This window comes from Dermacentor albipictus, chromosome 2, assembly GCF_038994185.2.
Source record: "Dermacentor albipictus isolate Rhodes 1998 colony chromosome 2, USDA_Dalb.pri_finalv2, whole genome shotgun sequence".
NCBI lineage: Eukaryota > Metazoa > Arthropoda > Arachnida > Ixodida > Ixodidae > Dermacentor > Dermacentor albipictus.
The window spans coordinates 41,752,333-41,774,884 of record NC_091822.1 but is presented as its reverse complement, the minus strand read 5'-3'; the positions used below and the strand labels follow the sequence as shown (position 1 = coordinate 41,774,884).

Genomic DNA, 22,552 nt, shown 5'->3' with positions numbered 1-22,552 from the left:
GCATCTTAAAGCCAAAGCCATTGAACATATATTATTGAACAAAATAAACATTAAAAAAAAATATTGAACATTTTAATGATCTGCCTGCACGTTGCGATATTTAGTGCGAGTAGTCTGCACATCTTCAGGTAATTCACGTGAACAGGCCAAACTGCGCGATATGGTTGGTGATATTTAAAAAGATGTGCGCGTGTTCGGACTAAACCAAAGCACACAGAATATACGCGTGCACGTGTGCAGTCACCTATTTCTTTGTCGCACTTCGAACCCCCCCCCCCCTCCCCCCTATATGATACCCTCTAAGCCCTTTAGGGTACCTAAAAGAAATAAAACTGCCTAAGTGCTTTCCAAGTGACCATGAAAATCGTAATCTTCCCGATTTCATTTTCTTATGAAGTGCTTAAGAACTTGTGCGCCACAATCAGTGCAGGGTTGTGGCACTTCGACCGACGATTTTATTGCGTGCAATGTAAACGCCACGGCCACTAAAAATAAACGACCACTCAGGCAATAGATCCACTCTAGAAATAGGAGAGATATGACGCACTCTATCCCACAGCTAAGCTTGCTGCAGTTCCGGATTGCAGGATGGCGAAGCCACAAGCAAATGACCAAGTTTAGAAGGAACTCGTTCTAGGAAAGCTTCAGCGTCAAGGCGCGATATCACGTTCCACAGAAGATAGGAAGACGAGGCACTCACCGTCGTCTGTGAGCAGCGTAAAGAGGACGGCGAAAAGTGTGCAACTGATGAGCAGGAGCAAGATGCTCATCACCAGCACCATGAAGCGTTCCCGTCTGTTGCTGACCGAGCTGCGTAACAAAGGAAACGGCTACTCAGGAAGTTGCACGCCGTCGACGTAATGGCAATTCATTATTTCAGCAGAGCATTTTGTGCGAAACTTCTTGTAGGATCGCTCAACGGGTTTCCTTTATACTGAAGGAGGGTACGTCTGGCGTACGAACGAAATTAAACCCCATGGTGGGACTTTTATCCAGGTCCCGAAGCGTATCCTCATGCTCTCACCATAAAAGCACGAATGCATACATACGGGAAGTAAGAACATCACCAGAACTTTGACAGTGCAAGATATCGCGATGAACAGCTCTGCGCGTCTGTCGTGTCGTATACAAACCATTTAGCGAGCCAGCTAGCTGGCCTCTGTCTTCCACTGTGGCAGCCAGAGCTTCAAGAGTCCATGCGACATTGCAGTCGTCAGTAATTCCGGCCAACTATACCGACGAACGGGGACGAGTTTGAGGCACAAAACAATCGTTCATAACTGAAGAACAACCGCACAAAACAGCCCAAAACAAACAGCGCAGGGACGTTGAGACCACCTACAGCTGTATGCACTATATGTGTGCACGCCTTATACAATAAAGTCCTGGCCCTTCGAAAATCGTCCTGGATGACGTGTTCCTGTCTCGAGCGACCACCATGGCACCAGACGGATCGGGCCGTCAGGCCACTGTCCTTGCACAAGACGGTGTCTTTCACCGGTGACTTAAGCGGATACAACAAGTGGCAATGCAGCTAACGAGGAAGAGTATACGGGGTCGTTGCCACTCTTCGAACTAGAGGGTAGTGGGACCTAGCAGTTGTGTTTTTGAAGTATAATTATTCTATTTGACGGCTCGTCAGCGTAGGAACCAGAAGTAAATAAATAGAGATAATGATTTGTAATCGCGCAGCCGCCGTAGTAAATAATTCTGGCTGCGCCACATAATAAATATGAGAAACAACCCAGCACTCTGGCTGTTTACATATGTGTGCACAACGCGTCACGTATTGAAATTTCTCTGCCCCGCTGGGCGGTTTCTTCCCTAACCCTTGCAACACAACGTGTGAAAGGAAGCTTTTGCACTGTAACAAGTACATGGCCAAACACATATTGATGAAGTGTCATTGTATTGATAAATTCACAGCACTTACCGTATAATAAAAATATTATACCACCGACAATGTAAAAGTGACCACAGTCGTACACACACGCAGCAATCGGAAATTTAAAACGACCTAAAGAGGCTTCAAAGACCATAACAGACCTGTATTAGCAGGAAGTTATTTTAATGCGCTTTGGTAAACTACAACCTGGTATAAAAATTCCTGGAAGATTTCAGAGAACTCGTGAAAGGTTTATCTAGCACAAAGTCCTTTGATAGATTTTCAGTAGGCTTTATCGGTATTAGTATATAATAGCCAGCAACCCGTCATCCCTCACAAACACACAGGTCATCTACCAACAGATATGTCAAAATAAATAACGCCATTACACGAAGAAAGGCATATTCAAGAATACATAAGTATAAGAACGTAATGGCAGGCTACAAAAAAGACTCCTCACTTGTAATAAAAGTTATCTCTGCAAAGAGCACTAACAATATATAATTTGCAATACATGGCTTCAAGTGACTACAACCTGAAAGTACTTCCCATATTTTTAAGCTGACTTCATGACGTTACGATTTGCAAAAATTAGACCTTTCCGTTTCATTCTTCTAGAAGTATATTATTTCTAGTTGCATCTTATCCCTTTCAAATGGAAACCATCAAGCATACAATTGTATTTAGAGTGAATTTCTTATCGCGTCATATAACAACTAGCAAAAACACAATTAATCGCAGGTATGTATGGAGGGTATTAAATAATATTCAGAGCAATATAGACAGTTGCACAGCATATAACAGAGACCTACAGTCATAGTGACTCGAAAACAAATCTCGTGGAAAGCTCTATAATGAAACAGTGCGCCAGTAACGCTAATCTACCAGCCACTACAGTCACTGTAGCACAGCTGTAAAATATGGTCAAGTGCATTATGACTGAAAGCCGGGCGAGTTGGTACGAAATCATGTTGTTACTGCTCGAAGAGAAAACGGCTACAAGGAAGGATCGAAGTACATAGCACATGCGCAGACTCGCAACTACTTTATCCTGGGAGGTTCTACAAATAAATTAGTGACGGAACTACACGTGTCACTTAATTATATGAGATGGAACGAGCGGGCAAACAATTATTTTAGCCTGCCCGCTATTACAGCAAGCGGGGATGGTTTGGGCGGATTGCCGGATTTGCCGGGCCGTCAACGTGGGTGGCCGTAGCGTTCCTGTATATATATGCTCCTGCAGAGAGCAGAGTTGCGAGTAACTGTTCCGGCGCCGCTCGCACCGCCTTTCGCGGAGAGCCACCACGTGGCGCAAGATGACGTCGAATGTTCAACTGCGCCGCTGCGTAGCCAACATCACGGGCGCGATGCCGGCTCGGCGTTTCCGTCAGTCCCATCGTCATTGCAATCAGCGTACTGTTGAGCGGGCATTACATCCATCAGCTCCGGGCTGTGGGCAGGTTATTCGACAAATGTTATGTCAAGGACCTTGGTGAAGTGATACGAAACACATCCTATTGACACTTGCATTCCAGTATGACGAAGTGCAACGCACCAAACTGCATACACCGCACGGGCGGTGCCACGCGGACTGGCAGACGTGCGCCGACGACAGTGTATCAGCCTCAAACGGCCGGCTCCGAAAGGGAGGAGTATATGCGAGATACGTTCGCCTCGTTTCCAGAGGTGAGTTCTGCCTTCTTTACAATAAAGCAACATTTATCTCGAGTAACACCCCTCTTAACGCTGAGATGCGTACGGGTGGCTTGAGAGATTGTTCATTTGTTCGATTTTTGGTGTATATGTGAAGCGCGACGCATACTCGAGGCAAAAAAATGAACGACACGTCTGCGTCACGCTGCACATATACGCCAAGAATGTTAACTTACCAACTAGCCTAATTGGCTGTCTTGACTGTACGATTGTTCTGATTATGGGCGTCTCGAACAGTGTGTCCGAAACAAAGTAAGTACTAGCAGATACAATTTGCCCGCTTCACCCTTGTTACTCCCTCCTGTCTTTTTTTTTTTGTCGGCGTTCTAATTTTTCATTTAACGTTGAGTGATGCGCTAGTGGTCATTGTTTTCTAGTAAGGGAAAACCTAGCGCGCTCCGGCTTACGAGACAACTGCGATAGCTTCAGCATTTACCGCCCGCAATATCTTGCGTGTTCGATGGGCCTTTGTGGAAATGACGAATGTGAAAATATGCCTGTATGTTTAATAAGCGCTGTGCATTAGCAAATACAGAAAATGTAGTGGCCGATACCATTCGTATCTGGAAATAAGTGTTAATCGAGGTGGTCGTCGACGTTTGTGCTGCTTTTATATGGTGGTTATATAAAACACGACATGAATTAGCGAAATCCACATAAGAAAACATGCAGGACGAACAGTTTTCCTGCACTAATAGAAAGATAATGATGCAGGGTCAATGCAATCATTCATGAAAACAAGCGTGGTTAAATAGGTTGTAATGTATAGGCGTGATTGTTTATATCAAAGCGAAGCACCGGTTTTTTAAAACGACTAATAGCTTCCATTAATGTAAGCTCCCACCAAAATAATGGCGCAGGTACTGCAGAAAACTAGGTAGGGTCAACGGACCCATGTAGAGCAGCACGCACTTAATGGCGCAAACACACCGACTCCAGTTGGCTTGAAGAAAGGGTCGCCAAATACACGCATAGGGACGAATGACACATACCGAGTGTGTTGCACGTGTACTTCTCTGTGTATCTGCTGTCCGTACATTTTCTAATTTCATCACGCCATCACGTCAGCAGGCGGCCATCAGCCTTGCCCTCCTAGAAGACGGTAAAAGCTTGGCGTACTGCGGCTCCAAGAGGGCAATTCTGTCCTTCGTAAGAGAATGCTTAATTGGTAGTCAACAGCTCACCCCACACTACATCAATTGGTTCCCGGTACGCATGGGACCATTGGAGGGGCCGCTCCCTGATCTCAACGAGGCGGCACACGAGGCCGCTAAAGAACTAACTCACCTAGTGTTCCTGTATATGCTCCTGCAGGGAGCAGAGTTGCGCATAACTTTTCCGGCACCGCTTGCACCTCTATTCGCCGAGCGCTATCACGTTGTGCAAAATGACGTCAAATCTTCAACTTCGCCGCTGCGCCGCCAACTTTACGACCGCGGCGCCGACTCGTTTTCGTCAGTGCCATCGAAATTGCAATCAGCGGACCGTCGAGCGTGCGTTGCACGTATCGGCTCCAGGTTGCAGGTACGGTATTCGACGATATTAGGTTAATGACTTTCGTGAAGTGGTACGAAACATAATTTCGGCACTTGTATGACGGGGTACAGCGCACCAAACTGCGCAAGTCGCACGGGATGTGGCAAAGCCTTTTACGCGGTGCCGTGCGGACGGACGAGACCGGCCGGCTCCGAAAGAGACAGAATATGCGAGGTGCGTTCGCCTTGTTTACAGAGGTGAGTTCGGCTTGTTTACACTAAAACACTTCCTAATTATCTCGAGTAACACTCCTGTACACGCTTAAATGCATACGGCCTGCATGAGAGGTTGTTCAGTTGTGCAATTTTTGGTGTATACACCGTTTTTTTCATGGGCGCCACCATGGATGGTGTTGGATGGATGTTATGAGCGTCGCCTTTGGAACGAGGTGGTGGGTTGCGCCACCAAGCTCTTGGTGTTATACTGCCTAAAGTTCTGCGTAGGTTAAACCATGAAAAAAAACTGTATGAACTAGCACGCCCACATTTTCTAATCCCCTATTGCGAACTGTGCTTTTTCACGTCTCCGTTTGTCATTTCCCTACTGTTCTTCCACCAATCTTCTAATCACCTCTTACTAATGCCTATTGTGGACATCTTTACTTTTCCACTGCCCTCGCTGAGCCCAACTGTTTCAAGGAGGCCAGTGGCGCCTAAATCGACCGCTGGGTAGACCTCTTCACATTATAATAAAACATGCTCCACAGTCTCCCTAGCTTTACCGCAGCAAGCACATGCTTCTTCTTCCGTCTTATATCTCGCTTTATAGGTGCGTGTTCTAAGGCATCTCGATCTCGCTTCGAAAAGTAATGAGCTTCCCTTTGAGTTATCATAAATGGTTTCTTTCCTGATTTCGTTTTTCCTCTTAAGCGGTAACTCATGGCACGTTTGTTTTCCATTGCCGCCACCCATGAGATTATTTCAGCCTCTCTGACTTTCCGCTTGACCTTTTTGTTGTTCTGTTGCCCACCCTACAGGCCGCATACTTGCTGGTAAGCTTCCTAGTTCTTTTTCTCCACTGTGAATCAATGTTTTTCCTGTACAGATACCTGAACACTCTCCCAGCCCATTTACTTTCTTCCATATTCCTCAGTCGTTCTTCATGATCAATTTTACTGCGAGCTTCCCTCACTTCAAAACTAGTCCAGCCCATATCACCCTGCACAGCTTCATTTGTAGTCTTCCCGTGAGCGCCCAATTCGAGGCGACCCACTGACCTTTGGTTCCCGTCGAGTCCTGATCGATTGTACCCCTGATTTATAGCAAACAACCGCATTTCCAAAAGTAAGTCCTGGAACCATTACACCTGTCCACATACCTCGGAAGACCTCGTACCTATTGTATCCCTATAGCGCTCTGTGCTTCATTATGGCTGCATTTCTCTTCTCCTTTACTGTTGTGGTTTTACCCTGTGTTTCCATATATCTGTTGCCTTCGTTTATCCATATACCAAGGTATTTATATTCTGTTACCCGAGGTATATCTTGGCCCTGTATCTCCACTGTCTGTTCACTGTTATCATTGAATACCATAACACCTGATTTTCTAACGCTAAATTTGAAACCTAAATTGTTGCCTTCCTCCCACAGATATTAGCCAGACGTTGCAAATCATTTTGCTTGCTACATAGCAACACAATGTCATACGCATAAAATAAACCTGGGAGTTGCTGCTCTACTTCTGTACCCGCCTGTTTGTATGAGAGATTAAACCCGATATTACCTCCTTCTATGAGGAACCAGCGCTGGAGTTTTCACGACACCTACAGCGCCGCCCTGGTGGTCAGAACGTTCACAACTCAGCCGCTCCCGCGGACGAAAATTGCTACTGGTAGTGGCGTTGCGTGCGCTGAAAGTCGAAGGAAAACAAAAGGACGCCGACGGTACTGTTGCGTATAAAAGTGCCACAACTACGTCGGGATGAGGGAGGATGTATCCTTCTGCGTCTTTCCATCTAAACCCTACGAACAAGAACGGACGCGGCGTTGGATACTAGCAGTCAGGCGAGCGGAGTAAGTTCCTGTCTTGCAGCCCTGTCAAGCGGTGTCGGGCTGGTTTCTAAATCGAATTTCGCGTGTGTGCTTGGTTTATTCAATAGTGAAGATGGTCAGCCGTGGCAGCCAGTACCAAACAGCAGAATGTGCAGTCGGTATTTCGTCGGAAACAAAATGAGCAATAGCATGCACCATCCGGCATATGTACCAACCATATTTCCTTCGCAATACCACCGCCAAGCCCCTTCCAATGCCACCGCACGAAGTGAACGATACGAAAAGTAAATATTATCCATTCATTGCCAAGAATTATGTGGGAGGGAAGCTACCTTGTAATACGAGTTGTGTGCGCATACTGCCGGCGCACGCGCGACTAAGCCGCCTATGTGTTCTTTAAAATGCGCATGCGGATGAGGACTCGGCGCTGAGATGCATCCGGCAAATTTATGTAATTAGTGCTAAATGTAGCCAGCGTTGCTACGGATCCAGCAGCGGAGCACTCAAACCCTTGCTTGCGCGAGTCAGCTGATGCGATAAAGCTTTCTTCTCCATTGACTGCTGTGGCGAAGTAACATCAGAATTTTTTATGTCTAGCTAGAGAAATATGGAAAGTCTTCAGGCCAACCAATAATACTTCCGAAACCGTAGCGCAGCACGACCGGAGCCATAGCTGCTAGATTTGCGAGGCACGCTGCCACGCGCAACCATTAAAGAAACACACGTGCTCGCCGTGACACACTGTGAAAAATATATTAAGCTTAAAAAGCTTCTTTCGTCATTTCTTCACTTGATGGCGCTAGCTTTTTTACGAAAACTGTCCACTTGAAGCGGCGCGAAAACGGAAACATAAGAACTATAATACGGCCGCGCACGTGTGTCGTCTGGTCGAGCGGCTGGGATATGCCGCGTTTCGTCGCCAGGGCGGCGTGCAACGCACTCTTTTCGACGCGCCGCCTATCCAGCGCTGGTTCCCCATAGCGCTCAGTCCATCCTCACCATGTACATCATAAACAGCAGCGGAGATAAAGGGCACCCCTGCCTCAGTCTCTTGTCGATATGAACTTTCTCCTCGCTCCTCATCCCTTTCCATTCAACGCAAGCGATATTCTCTAGGTAAATCTCTCTCAAAAGCTGTAGGCAATCGTTACCTAAGCCTTCCCCTTCCAGAATATCCCACAAAATGTTGCGGTCTACGTTGTCGTAGGCTCCTGTCTTGTCCAAAAAGGCCACATACAATGGTCTGCTTTCTGCTTTTGATATTTCAATACACTGAGTAAGAACAAACAAGTTATCATCCAAACGCCTACCTATTCTGAAGCTATTCTGAAGCTCTCCCAAAATTCCATTATTCTCTGCCCATGCTTGACGCTTTAATATGATTACCTGCATTGCTAGCCTGCATATTACCGATGTAATGGTCAACGGTCTATACAAGTGAATTCTGTCTTTCTCCACCTTACCTTTATAAATAAAATTCATTCTACTTTGTCGTCAACTGTCTGGTATTCGTCTAACTTTTAACGTTTCTTTCTACTGCTTTCTCTAGAGCTTCCTTACTTTTTGGTCCTATCTCATTCATCAGCCTAACGGGAACCTCGTCTAGCCCTGTGGCTGTGCGCTTAGGAATTTTCTCTTCCGCTTTCTTCCAGTTTAAATTTGTCAGCACCAGTTCCTTTTCCACTTGGTTCTCCTTCATGCTCTTTTTTTTTTGCTTGAATGCACTTTTCTTGCCAGCATATTGCTAGGCAGTGATGCCCTCTATGAGTAGTCGGCATGCTGGCTTGGGCGAGCGCTCCGTTTTGCATGGCAGGTATGCGTTTGGCGATAGTTCCTTGTGTTTGTTTTCGCACTCGCGTGGTTTATTTAGCATTACGTACGTCTTCTACGCGCAAAACGGTTGTGTGAGACATACTGAAGTGGTTTAAGTCGGCATGGCCGGACTTTTAGGCGGACGGAGCACGCAGCGCGACGTGTGCGCACATGTATTTGAGCCTACAATCAGCCTCGGAGATCAATTGTATATTTCTGAACGTTCCATTCACTAATGTGACCTTATTCCGGTACTATCCTCCAGTTCTAAGCTGAGGTTCAGCAGAAATGCAACATACGCGACAATCGTAACAGCGTGGATACCATTCTGCTACGATAGGAGCTGTTCTGTTATATTTCGACAGGCGTTCAAACTGTTCGCTGCAGGTTGCATTGTGTGACCACTTCGTTCGATGGATGAGGTTTCCGCCCATGCATAAAATAGTTATGGCTAGTAATATCAGTATAGCTTATAGTCTGAATTAGGCTTGTCCAGCAAAGCGACCGTTTACGAACTGCGCGAGCGTCCCAAGCAGTGGTAAGTGCTGGATTACAGATATCTTTGTTTTATATAGCGCATGGTCCAAGCATACGACATCAGCGGTTATATATCTCTAAAGGTCGTGCGGTGTGACTATGCGAGGTCCCATTGCGGCGTTAGCCTATTTTCTCTTCCTTTTTCGAGAAAAAGGATGATACGCGAAATATTTTTCGGTTGTGTTCGTTCCCTTCTCTACGACGCACTCACACGTATTGCAGAAACTTTGTCCTCAGAAATAGCCATCGCATTCTTTTTATGCGATCCCTCTCGTATATTATGGCTGTATAAGGTCAAAAAGGCAATACCGAAGCATGCAACTTATATATGTATCGTGCTGGTTCGCCAAACGCAGTGATCGCTGTATTGAGCAGCGCCATCGGCCACATATAGAAAGGCTAGCGATAACATATAGTGATTTCAAGCATACTGGACTTGAAATGCGTGAGAATGATGTCGGTGCATCACAAATATTTGATAGGGCCTGCCGCTTAGATGTTTCGTGGTTGCTTTAAGTTGGCCGTACACGAGCATGCTGTAGGGGTTGAAGGACGGACTTCGGGATGAAAACCAAACTAGGGAGGGTTTATTTTACATTATTTACAAGGAGGTGAGATTCAAGTAACAGTCGTACAGTCATTACGGGCCGGCAGCAACTCGGACGCTGCGGCCCGCGGCAAGAAGATCGAGAGAGGTCAATCAGGGAATCAGGGAATGCTCCAGTCTCTCTGGAAAGCCTCTTTTAAACCCCTCGAGGACTGGAAGTCGCGTCATGTTCGACCAATGGGAGAGTCCGCTCAGATGACGCCATTTTCAGCCAATGGATGGCGCCCGTATCGCGTTGTCACACCCGGCGGCTCTCTGCGGTCTTGCCTCGCAGACTTGTAATGCGCTTCTTCAAAGGAGGAGAAGTGGGCGCGCTCATGCTCCATTGTCCGAGGGCCCACCTGCTCCCGGTGGTACGGCTCCGCAGTGGTGGCTAATGCCTTCTTCAAAGGCGAAGAGGGGTAGGCTTGGGCCTTCCCGGCACGTCCGGCTGTCACGGCGCATTACAGCCGTCTTGGTCCGAGACCCCCTTTTCTTCGCAACAGTGCCTGGCTATCCCTTCGCTTTCTGGAAAAGTCAAGCATTGAATAGTTCCTCGGCGGCACACGACCTGGGGGCCGCAAACTTGTTTGCACGTGTCTTGTGGCCTTCAACTTGTTTGCTCGGGCGCTCCTCTGGAATGTGCTTTCCTGCTTGTGCATTCCTCAATTAGCTGTGCTGTGATTCGATGTGGTCTGGGGAACTCGAAGTAATCGCAGGAAACAGCTCCATATCTAACAGCTCGTCCTCGCCCCGGTTGTTCTGAATGGCCGGTGAACTCAATTCGCTGGCCATGAGGAACGCTGATAGAAGCTGCAGGGTACTGGGGTCGAGCCTCGTTTGACGAACTTCGGGATCCTAGGCCGTGGAGAGCATAAGTCAAACAAACAAAATAACACAGCGCTGCACCCCGTGTAAGCGCAGGCTCTTCACCCCTGACTCGCCAGGCTATTACTGAGTCAAAATCAACCCTGATCTTTTATTTCCCCAATTTCGACAAAACAGTTCCAACCACCCTTCCAAACAGCTATCCATTTCACCTCAAATGCCGACAAGACCAGAGTACTATGGTTGTTGCAAAATGGAGTGTCGTTGACGTAGCAAACAACAAATGAAAACAGCCGAACATAACTTAAGTGGCCTAACTACACGAACAGCATGTTGCCAATCTATCGCAGTGGCGTACTTATCGCACGTATTGGTGCCACTGAACAATCTGGTCAACCTCACAAGTACGTAATCACAAGCGCACTAGCGTTGTGGTCACTAAACAAAACGCGTACTTGCGCTGTAGGCAAACTTTTCATTTACGCTTACTCACGTTTCTTCCCTGAAAGTCCTACAGGACACGTGACTTAAACGAACAATTAAACTTGCGGGACTTACACACTCCACAGAACTCTTAAAATGATGCGTCTTCTACTAACTCTTTCCACGCACGCTCACTAAAGAAGTCAGAATACGGCTGCCCTCAACACACGAGCAACCAAGTCATAAATCTGCTTCCTTCCGTCCACACAAAACATGCGCTAATGAAAGTAAGAACGCTTCTCCGTGCCAATCATGCACTCACTGAAAATCTACGCGCTTAACCTTAGAAAATTCAAAACACTTAAAAAGAAAGAAGGTTAAATAACACACACGCGCGTTACGATAGGCCTCTCAACGATAACCTTGACCTTTAGGTTACTCACACATACACAAAAAAGAAAGCCTATATACTTATTATTGAACATTTCGCGAGACTACAGGTTTACACAAACCTCATCTTTCAAATATCGGAGCTTCTCAAACGAAAACACAAACAAAGCTCAAACCTTACACATTGAAAGAAATCCTAGTCTCAATTCGCGAAAACTTTCCGATGCTCACAACAAATCACTCCATTTCTACGGAAGCGCTCTCGGCCTCCCTTTTCAAACGTTTTCGACTGACACATACTTTGAGTCGTACCCGAGGTGGTCGCGGTTTCAAAGCTACTCTGGCTGCCGAGGAACAACAAAAGGGCTGATTCACTATCAGCTCCCCCAAGACGTTACGGTCTCCTGGCAATTTGCGTCCTGGCACCCCGCTTTCTTCACAAACTCGATTGACCGCGTCGCTACTCCCCACCTGGTCTCGTCTTGCCACCTTGCGCTTCTTCGTACTGCATGCTCAGCTATAAAAAGAACTACGGAACGACGAGGAGTTTAACAGCCCCGTGCCCTTTGTACGCGTCCGTGCAGAACATGCTTCTCGGTCTCCTTTTGACCGGTGGCTCGCACGTTTTCGATGCGTCAACATCGTCAATGACGACCGCGCCTTTTTCCTCGCGCCCTGCCCATTTGGGTTCCTCGCCATCTTTGGTGGCGCTACATTAGTTACCGACTTTCGGTCTTTACCGCGCTTCTTTTTACGGCGCTTTCTCTTTGCACTCGCTTTCATGTCGCCTTCTCGTGCCTCGTGCTGGCCGGTACACATTTCGTCGGCCCGGATCGGTCTCTTACCCGCACAGTCTGATTGATTTTCCTTTAAATCAACATTCTCTCTGCCTCGACTGGCGGACAGCTCAACCGACTCTGGCGCAATGCAGCAGGGTTTACTCGAGTTAGACAACTCGCACTCTTGCGAACTGCCCTCTGCTACATTGCCCAGCTCACGCTGTGTATCGACACACAGTCCGTCGGTATCGATCGCTGTCTCACGCGCACAGTCCGAATGATTAATAACTGAACCATCCCTATCTAGGCTATCTAGACTGGCGGAGAGCCGCACCGATCCCTGAACAATGCAGTTGTTCTCTCGTGAGCTACGGAGCTCGCCACCCCGAGAACTATTCTCAACTGCATCGTCGAGTTCGCACTTCACTTTTGCACGCACATTTGGCTCTACATGGGTGCTCGCGTCTGTCGGGTCAGCAGTACCCTTTTCTTCGCTAGCAACCTCGCTAACATTACCAGCGACGCACACGCTCGGTAACTGTGCCAATTTGTTCGCAGCTGGTCTAGCTGTCTCTACAGTCATCTGTTGGCACAGCACCTCGTCGCTCTCCTTGCGGCCTTTAACGGCCTCTGTTGCCACTAAGGCATCGTTAGCAGCTAGCCTTTTCCCTTCACTTATGAATCGGCAGCCAATCTCACAGGCACTACTCTTCTCGTCGGCTTTTGGGGAAAATCCGCTAGACACTTCCTCATTCTTTCGCTCTGTATTACCTACAGAATTCTCAGACAGCCGTTGTCTCTGTGCCAATAACTGATCACAATACTGTATCTCTTTGATCAGTGCTGCCTTCTCTCTCTCATACTTTTGCTCACGCTTTCGTTCCTGATACTCACGTTCGTGACGCTCACACCTAAGAGTAAGTTCTTGAAGCTCATGCTTCCGTTCATTCTTGCGTTCTTCACGCTTACTCTCACTCTTAAGTTCACGACGCTCTCGCACACGTACACGACGCTCACGCTCCCGTGGCTCCTGTATCACCTCCCAAGCAAGCTCAATGCTTTTGTGATCATTGCCACTATCGTTAATCGCCTTTATGATAGCTGGCGTTTTCATCCGTTCGTCCGCCTCAACGCCCAAATCGTCGCACACCAGCAACAAGTCTAAACTCATCAACCTTCTAAGATCCATGGCAGCTGCCCCGACAGGTGGTTAAAACTGTTTTCCTTAATTAATTTGTGCAAACACACAATGCATCAAACTCCCGATTCCCAGAACTATCAAAATGAACACACAACATTTGAGTCTGGCGATTCATAAGGAAAAAACCACGCGCTCACTCACGGTTGCAGCACCCTGCCATCCGGTTCATTCGTCCGCTGTTCCCGGTTCCTCCGGACTCCCTGGGTCGAAGGCTCGCTCCTCCTTCGCTACTCCCAGTTTCTTCGGACCTCTTTCGACGACGGCTCTCTCTTCTTCGCTCTTCCCGGTTCCTTAGGATCTCTCTCGACGAAGGTTTATCAGTAGCGCTGCCACCCGCTGTTGCTTTCGGAGGCGATCTCACCGCTGCCAACCAGATGTAGGGGTTGAGGGACGGACTTCGGTATGAAAACCAAACTTGGGAGGGTTTATTTTACATTATTTACAAGGAGGTGAGATTCAAGTAACAGCCGTACAGTCATTACGGGCCGGCAGCAACTCGGACGCTGCGGCCCGCGGCAAGACGTTCGAGAGAGGTCAATCAGGGAATCAGGGAATGCTCCAGTCTCTCTGGAATGCCTCTTTTAAACCCCTCGAGGACTGGAAGTCGCGTCATGTTCGACCAATGGGAGAGTCCGCTCAGATGACGCCATTTTCAGCAGATGGTTGGCGCCCGTATTGCGTTGTCACACCCGGCGGCTCTCTGCGGTCTTGCCTCGCAGACTTGTAATGCGCTTCTTCAAAGGAGGAGAAGTGGGGGCGCTCATGCTCCATTGTCCGAGGGCCCACCTGCTCCCGGTGGTACGGCTCCGCAGGGGTGGCAAATGCCTTCTTCAAAGGCGAAGAGGGGTAGGCTTGGGCCTTCCCGGCACGTCCGGCTGTCACGGCGCATTACAGCCGTCTTGGTCCGAGACCCCCTTTTCTTCGCAACAGTGCCTGGCTATCCCTTCGCTTTCTGGAAAAGTCAAGCATTGAATAGTTCCTCGGCGGCACACGACCTGGGGGCCGCAAACTTGTTTGTACGTGTCTTGTGGCCTTCAATTTGTTTGCTCGGGCGCTCCTCTGGAATGTGCTTTCCTGCTTCTGCATTCCTCAGTTAGCTGTGCTGTGATTCGATGTGGTCTGGGGAACACGAAGTAATCGCAGGATACAGCTCCATATCTAACAATGCGCTCTCATGTTTTATGTTTTACTCCCTACGCCAAGCGATCAGACAGTGAGCTGATTTACCATTTCGTACCGGTTATACAGAGACACCGGTTCTCTTTCTTGAATTAAAACCGATATAAACAAAATAGTTCACAACACCTACACACACCAGGGCTGATAAAGCGTGTCACATTTTTGCGCCCCCAAGACATATTTCCGCCTACTGTAGTTACCGATGCACCTAAAGGCTTCCCTGAAGACATTATATGAACCGACATGGCGTAACTTTCACAAAGCACGATCTAAAACATCTCGAAATCGTTCCGCAGCACGCGACAGCAATACTTTCAAGCAACGCTGCGCCGGATCGCACACGCCAGAGAGGAGCAAAGGCTCGCCGCGCGCCCTGTCCTCCTCGCCCGAGTAGAAGGTCTATATGAGCAGCGCACACGTACGCGAAGAATGTTGGTTCACCAACACGCCAAATTCGTTGTGTTGCTTGTACGAGTGTTCTGACTATGCGGGTCTAAAACAATGTGTTCAAAACAAAGTAAACACAAATTAAAAGCCGCGTTACGCATCAGGCGTGTAGTGCAGTGGCATTCCTCTTGCGCGCTTCCCTAAGAACGCACGGCGCCAGCTACCGCCGCCGACGCGAAGCCTCCGTGCGGCCTCCGAAATGTAAGGCTGCGCGGGTGAGTGCGAACGGACTGAAACAATCATGCTGGCAGCGCACTCCGAACTCCCGCACCTATCCTAGTGTTCCTGCATATGCTCCCGAAGTGAGCAGAGTTGCGCATCACATTTCTGGCGCCACTCGCCCCGCTATTTGCCGAGAGCTATCACTTGGCGCAATATGACGTCGAATGTTCAACTACGCCGCTGGAAAGCCAACTTCAAGGGCATGATGCCGACTCGTCGTTTCCGTCAGTTCCATCGTCATCGCAATCAGCGGACCATTGAGCGTGCGTTGCAACCATCAGCTCCAGGCTGTAGGCACGTTATTCGACGATATTAAGTCAAAGCTCTTGGTGGAGTGATACGAAACACATCATATTGACAGTTGCATTCCAGTATGACGGGCTGCAGCGCACCAAACTGCACACACCGCACGGAAGGTGGCAAAGCTTTTTATGCGGTGCCGTGCGGACTGGCAGACGTGCGCCCACGACTGCGTATCAGCCTCAACCGGCCGGCTCCGAAAGGGAGGAGTATATGCGAGATACGTTCGCCTTGTTTGCACAGGTGAGTTTTGCCTTCTTTACAATAAAGCAACATTTATCTCGAGTAACACCCCTGTTAACGCTGAGATGCGTGCAGGTTCACTTGTATGATTTTTGGCGTATATGTGAAGCGTGACGCAGACTCGGGACAAAAAATGAACGACACGTCTGCGTCGCGCCGCACATATACGCCGAGAATATTACCTTCCCAACTACCCTTATTCGCTGTCTTGCTCGTACGATTGTTTTGACTATGTGGGTCTCGAACAGTGTGTCCAAACAAAGTAAGTACTAGCAGATACAATTTGCCGGCTTCAACCTTGTTTTTCCCTTCTGTCTTTTCTTTTTGTCGGCGTTCTAATTTTCATGTAACGTTGATCGATGCGCTAGTGCTCATTGTTTTTTAGTAAGAGAAAACCTAGCGTGTTCTCGCTTACGAGGCAGCTGCGGTAGCTTCAGCATTTACCGCCCGCAATATCTTGCTTGTTCGATCTTGCTTGCTTGTAGAAATGAAGAATGTGAAAATACGCCTGCATGTTTAATAAGCCCTGTGCATTAGCAAATTGACCCGAGTAGAAGGAAAAAATAAAGAAAAATGTGTCATACTACAGTCTGCAATGTGTGACTAATTACTTTGCAAGTTTGCCATCTTGACGTGATTAGCCCCATAAAAATAACCTGTTTTTACTCTTAATATCATCTTTCCTTTCCAGTTTCCTTGAATTCTGCCCCCAAGGCTTTATGAGCGAGCACTCTTGCCGTTCTGCATGCATGCAGCCATTGGTCATCCATTCCTTTGCACGAAATAAATTTGATCTAGAGGCCCGTCCATCTTTCATCTTTATCCACTTGAACACTTGCTTCTACGAAGCAGCTGGTAAGTCTGCGGTATAAATGAATCGTAAAAATAACCTTTGCATAAAATGTGCGCATGTGAACATTTGAAATGCATTTAAATCTACGTGTCGGCAGCGCATATACCGTAAACGCGTAGCTGCTGTGAATTACGGTTCGTGATACATGGCGCTCTGTTAGCAGCCCCTGACATAACTGCAGGCACGATCGTTCTTTGGCAACGTATCGGCAACGTAACGGCTCGGATTGGCCGCCGAAATGTGCTCACGTAATTGTCCCCCTTGCGTGTGTGACGTTTTCTTTAAAACTCCCTTTAAAACATTTCTTGCCTTGCAGCCTCTGTGAAAAAACTTCACAGGCATGCTGGAAAACCTTGCACCACTTTTGTTGCAACGTACAGTGCGTTTACACGCAAACTTTTGCGCTGTTCGAGCCACGGGCATAGTTAGGATATTATTTTGGGAGAACAAGGGGGGTCCTACCCCTTATATGTGCGTTCGTGCGGGTGTCTGTATATGCGTGTACACAAACAATATTTCGGGGATTGGAACCCTGCCCCATTCCGGCTACGTCAGTGGTTCGAGCGTAGCCTACATTAAAGAGTGCCACCTTGCTCAGCGCTTGCGAATACTTCGCGCATGTAGCTCGCCACCAGCAGGCAAAAAAGCAAATGCAACACCGCGCGGAATTTGCGTCCTAGGCGCGCAAGGAGTGGCTTCACTGCATAGCCGAAACGTACTGGTGGACCTATGCGGAAATCTGCTCCCTGCGGGAGCATCTACAGGGACACTAAGCGGCCGGAGCAGTGCAGCCGCCTGGTGGCGTGGAGTTCAACCAGACAGACGCAGAATTAAAATTGCGGTAAACCACCATATCCTGCTTCGCTGCTGGTGTAAATTTTCGGCAGTGGCGTAGTTGTGAACAAGATTGCGCCGCTGGTCAATAATTTACACCAGCAGCTAAGCAGAATATAGTAATTGGCTATGTCTTCATGTGGTCGAGCCTTGCACCACCAGTTGGCGCCACCAACCCGGCCGCTCACGTTTACGTTCCCGCTCAACCGGCGAACCGCCCGCGCTTGCCGGAATACCGGACGCACTAAAATTTATCTGTGTAGCAAGATATTTTCCTTACGTCGCCATTTGATGTATCGTGATACGCAGATACAAACACTGATCTGTGAGTGCTACTGATGTTTGGCTTATTCATTTTCTTTTGAGTTTTCTCAAACGCTTCCGCTATTCCACGGTTCATTTGTTCCCTTACCATTGTGGGGGGGGGAGGCCCGTGTGCTGGAAAATGTTGCGATGCATTCGCATCCTCGATAATGTACAGCCAGGTGCGACAGAGCTGCGCTTTCCAGGGACAGTTCATGTTCTCAATGGCATGTGTTAATACGACTTCCAGTTTACTCTACGTAAGATTTTCTGCACGACAAGGGTATCGAGTAAACAATACCACAAATGGCAACGATAACGGCCGGACAGAGGTTCCTACATTAGAAGACACGTAGGAACAAGTTTGCTTCACTTGGCATACGCCTTGACGGGTGGAAGAGGCAGTTTCGCTGCTTTTTTCCACCTTAGTGCAGCCTTTCGAATGTTTTTGGGGGGGCCGAGAACACAGTTTGCACAGTCGTTAGACCGTGTGATAATCGATGCACATGTGGATAGATTCTTTTTCCCCAGCTCGATGAGCTCTGCTCAGAGAACGTCCCCTATAGTCACGTTATTTTGAGTACACTTAACAGACTAATAGAAACCGTCGAGGGTAATAAGGTGGGCCAATCATCAAAAGACACAAGAAAAATACCACTGTCATTCAGCATGTGCGCCTATTATTGCACAGACTAAGCAATGCTACCTTGCGGTGCCGAATACAACTGTATTCTCGGCCTCAAGAATTATTTCAAAGTTCTTCGCCCAGGTGGCCAAAAATGAGCGAAACGGCCTCTTTCGCACGTCCAGGTGTATTCCAAGTCAAGCGCACTTCTTGGTACGTTCCTCGTAGTACGTATCTAGTTTAAGGGATACTTCTGTCGCGCTGAAGTCTTTTTCTGTGGTAAGTGGAAGGAGTGTCAACACACGCCTCCGATAACGTCACCAGTCCTTGAAGTACGCAGCGCTGTCCCACCTTGCTGAACACTTGTCGAGTACGGATGCATCCCACAATTTTTGGTAGCATGGACCCTAACATGGAAAAGAGAACAACTGAACTGCGAGATAGTGGAATCGCTTTATATTAGAGAACTAAAAGATAATGCCTAAGTCAACTGCCAATATCCTTCACATATCAATATTTCTCGTGCCCCTGCAGCACGGCACGCTAAATGTACCTACATGGAAAATATGTTTTGTTATATATAGCAAATTTTTGTTAGCCCGTTAGTTCCGCCTAAGGTATGATGGCACGCCAACTATGGTCAACTATTTATTGGGTAGCTACTTCCGGATGAAACAGTTGCGAGAATGCGCATGTGTTGAGTGTTTGCTACCCGGTCGCCGTTTTTTTTTTCCTTCACGCAATAGCAACTTGAATGCTCTTGTGAACGGGACCTGATCTCTCTAGGGCCACACGCACCTTCTTTGCATTGAAAATTTAAAGGGGCAACTTGACACCTCTATATTCATAAGACTGTGCACGAAAGCTGAATGATGAACCACAGGACCAAACTAGCGGAACAAGAGATACCTCACTGTGATAGTCTTTCAGCAAACGACGTAGATTTACTGTTTTGAAGTAATCTGAAAGTTAACTTAGTGACTAGCAGCATCAGCAAACCTATGACTGCATTGACACTAGCAGCAGTTCTGGTTACTTAGTCTTCGATACACGGATTATCGCGTGTAACATAAAAATGACAACAACGGAGGCTGGTTGCTACTGTCAATTGAGTTCTCTTTTAGTTGGGAAGTACCACGCATAAATATATTGCTAGCAAACCGTATGGTATGTGGTCCAATACCTTCAGAGGAAGGTATTCACAGTTTGTCGACAATAATTGTCAATGTAAGCGATTAGCCCAAGCGAGCAAGCGACAGCCTCCCCTTCTCTAATGCCCCTGAAACTTCGTAAAGTACCGCCACGCATTGAAGAATGCCGCCTCCTCCTCGTGCACTCTGGCCAAGGCCGATGCCACGTCGTTATTGGCCTAATAGCATCACGTGGGCCCTCGCGCCGTGCATCAGCGCCATTTTTGCTCGAGAAGCGTCTACAGAGTGGCGAGGAGCGCATGTTGGTGCCGTTGCTACGCTCGAGCAGTGTAGGCGGCGCCATGGTCGAGGAGGCAGCGCGAATGACAGGATAAACGAGGAGAAGTAAAAGCGGAAGAGGAGAGTGTCACTACTTTACGAAGTTTAAGGGGTTTTACCCTTCTCCCTCCTTTCTCCGCGTTGGAGCCATCCATGCAAATCGGTTGTGCGCAAGCACATGCCCTTTCCCTCATCGCCTTCCCGTAGTTCCTCCTTTACAGCCGCAAAGAGCGAACGCGTTCACTTGTCTCCATGGTGTGCTGTCGTCCACACCATCAACATTCTATGAAGCGCTCGCCTGAACTGCAGCTGCATTTATCGTGGGCAAGAATCCGTCATGGATTTTCGTCCGCCTGGTCATCCACGATCGGCGGGCTACCACCCGACGGCCAGCCAGATGTTCGGCATATGAGCGCGCAATAACCTCCGTTCCTCCTCGCTCTGGCTCCATTGCGCCACTCGCCTGCCGGGAGCACGAGCCATTTCCCTCGTAGAGTTTCATACAATACTCGCTGGAGGGATCTATGGCGCTAGTGTCTACGGGAACTGCAATGGGGACGGTTCAGCCAACATTATAATTATGGGAAGTGCACGGATTTGCCCAAAATTGCTCCTTTTAACTTCGAACGGCTTCGCGGCTTTGTAAAACTCGTCATTTTCAACAAATTGCTGGGTAACAAATAATTAAATAAACATCGTTAGAATCGTCCGACGGCAGGATTTCAGCACAGGACCTCTAGCACAGAATCTTTATATTCAAACCATTACGCCACGGACGCTTGCCATCGGCAAGCGACATAAAACGCCCTTATGAATTTATCGCGGGCAAGCTGGTGCCTCGAGACGTTTGGTATTTCGATTTGGCCACCTCCACAATCTGAATCGTTTCAGCTAGTAGCGATTGTGCATGTTCGCACCGTCTTCTGCACTTCGTATGGTACAGATTGCGGTGAAATTTACGACACTGAAGGCATATAAAGAGCAATAAACAAAAACACAACAACGCCTGAATCCACAAGCACGAAGATCAATCAGATCCATCTACCCATTATTCCCATGATGGCTGAACGATTCCAGCGCCAGAGTTCCCTCTAGTAATGGTCGTAGTATACTCTATGCTTTCTACCGCTCGCTTTCCCGCGACGAGAGAGCGACAGTGTGCCCCCCTCCCCTCCTTCGTGACCCTTCCCGCCGCGAGAGCTGACGCACGACGCAACCTTCGCCCCTGCACTTTCCTCCCTCGCCCCTAAGAGCACGCGCCCTTTGCCTTCGCGCCTTTCCTCGCCTGCACTCCCACAAGTCTGACCTACAGAAATGCATAGGAAAACTATTCGCTTGAAGAACTGAAATGCCTAGTCTCATAAAAATATAGAAGAAAAAATTGTCTTGTACAACACCTAACATAAACAGGGTGCCCCACGTAAATTTTGTCAAACTTTAAAAATATGCAAATACCACGTAGCTGTGCAGCACCAAGGTAATCTTGTTTGCCGCCGCTCGGAGATACTGAGATAATTTTTTGAATTCCGTCTAATTACGTAATCAGTCTTAATCAATCAATTTCTGAAATATTATAATTGCATTAGAGGTTTCGACGAGAAAATTCCAGAGCGAAATGAAAAAGAACTCCCGATACAGCTTTCTGTTGTGTCATACGTGCTACATAAAAGTATATCTGAGCGTGAAGGAAGACCCCGAATACACGCCGGTCGAGGCAGTTTTCAGCTTCGTTTCAGGTTCCGATTCGATGCTCTCGTATTTTCCGGTTCGGTTCAGGTTCAGCTTCGAACCTAGCGCTTCGAACCAAACCGCTTCGAACCGCTAGGTTCGAAGCGGTTTCAACCTGTTCACGTGGGTTCATAAGAGTTCTGAATGCCAAGTAATAGAAGGTTCTAGAAAAAGTTTTTCAGTATAGTAAATTTATGTATGCTAAATAGTTTATTCTTGTCTACACGTGATGCAGACGGATGTACGTATCTGTGATGTCTCTAAGATTACGTAGGATATGTTTTATACGGTGACCCGAGGCATACGCATGTGCAAGCGGTACTGATTTACACCCGCGTCCCACCTCGTGCGTCGAGGTTCAAGGACTACTAAAGAAGGGGCGACTTGAAGATTTGGCAACGACACAGGCCTGTGGGGCACATGTTGCCCTGACAAAGGTTGTTCTGTTCAGCCGCCAACCGAACTCTAACAGTGCGCCCGTGCAGGTTCCCGTTACTTCCACAACCTGAAACTTATACACTGCCACGTTTTAACAGTGAAGCTGTTCGCGCGACTAGAAGCATTCAAAAACGCCATATGCCTCTTCTCACAATTTTCTGCCAACCTAGAACATGCATTCGTATAAGGAGACGTCGCACTACCGCATAAAAATGGACACGGACAGGAA

General features: G+C 47.9%; 1 protein-coding gene across 8 annotated transcripts in view; it reads right to left on the bottom strand.

Annotated features, from left to right (window-relative positions):
- The window catches only part of LOC135900699 (uncharacterized), a 50,900-nt gene that overhangs the window by 15,451 nt on the left and 12,897 nt on the right, over positions 1-22,552 (bottom strand). For all 8 annotated transcript variants that reach the window (XR_010563925.2, XR_010563924.1, XR_010563926.1 and 5 more), the window contains exon 4: positions 701-810. Coding sequence is in view for 5 of the 8 variants with exons in the window: in XM_065430243.2 (XP_065286315.1) it covers positions 701-810 (110 nt within the window). In the remaining 3 variants the exon portion in view is untranslated. The remainder of the gene's footprint in view (positions 1-700; positions 811-22,552) is intronic.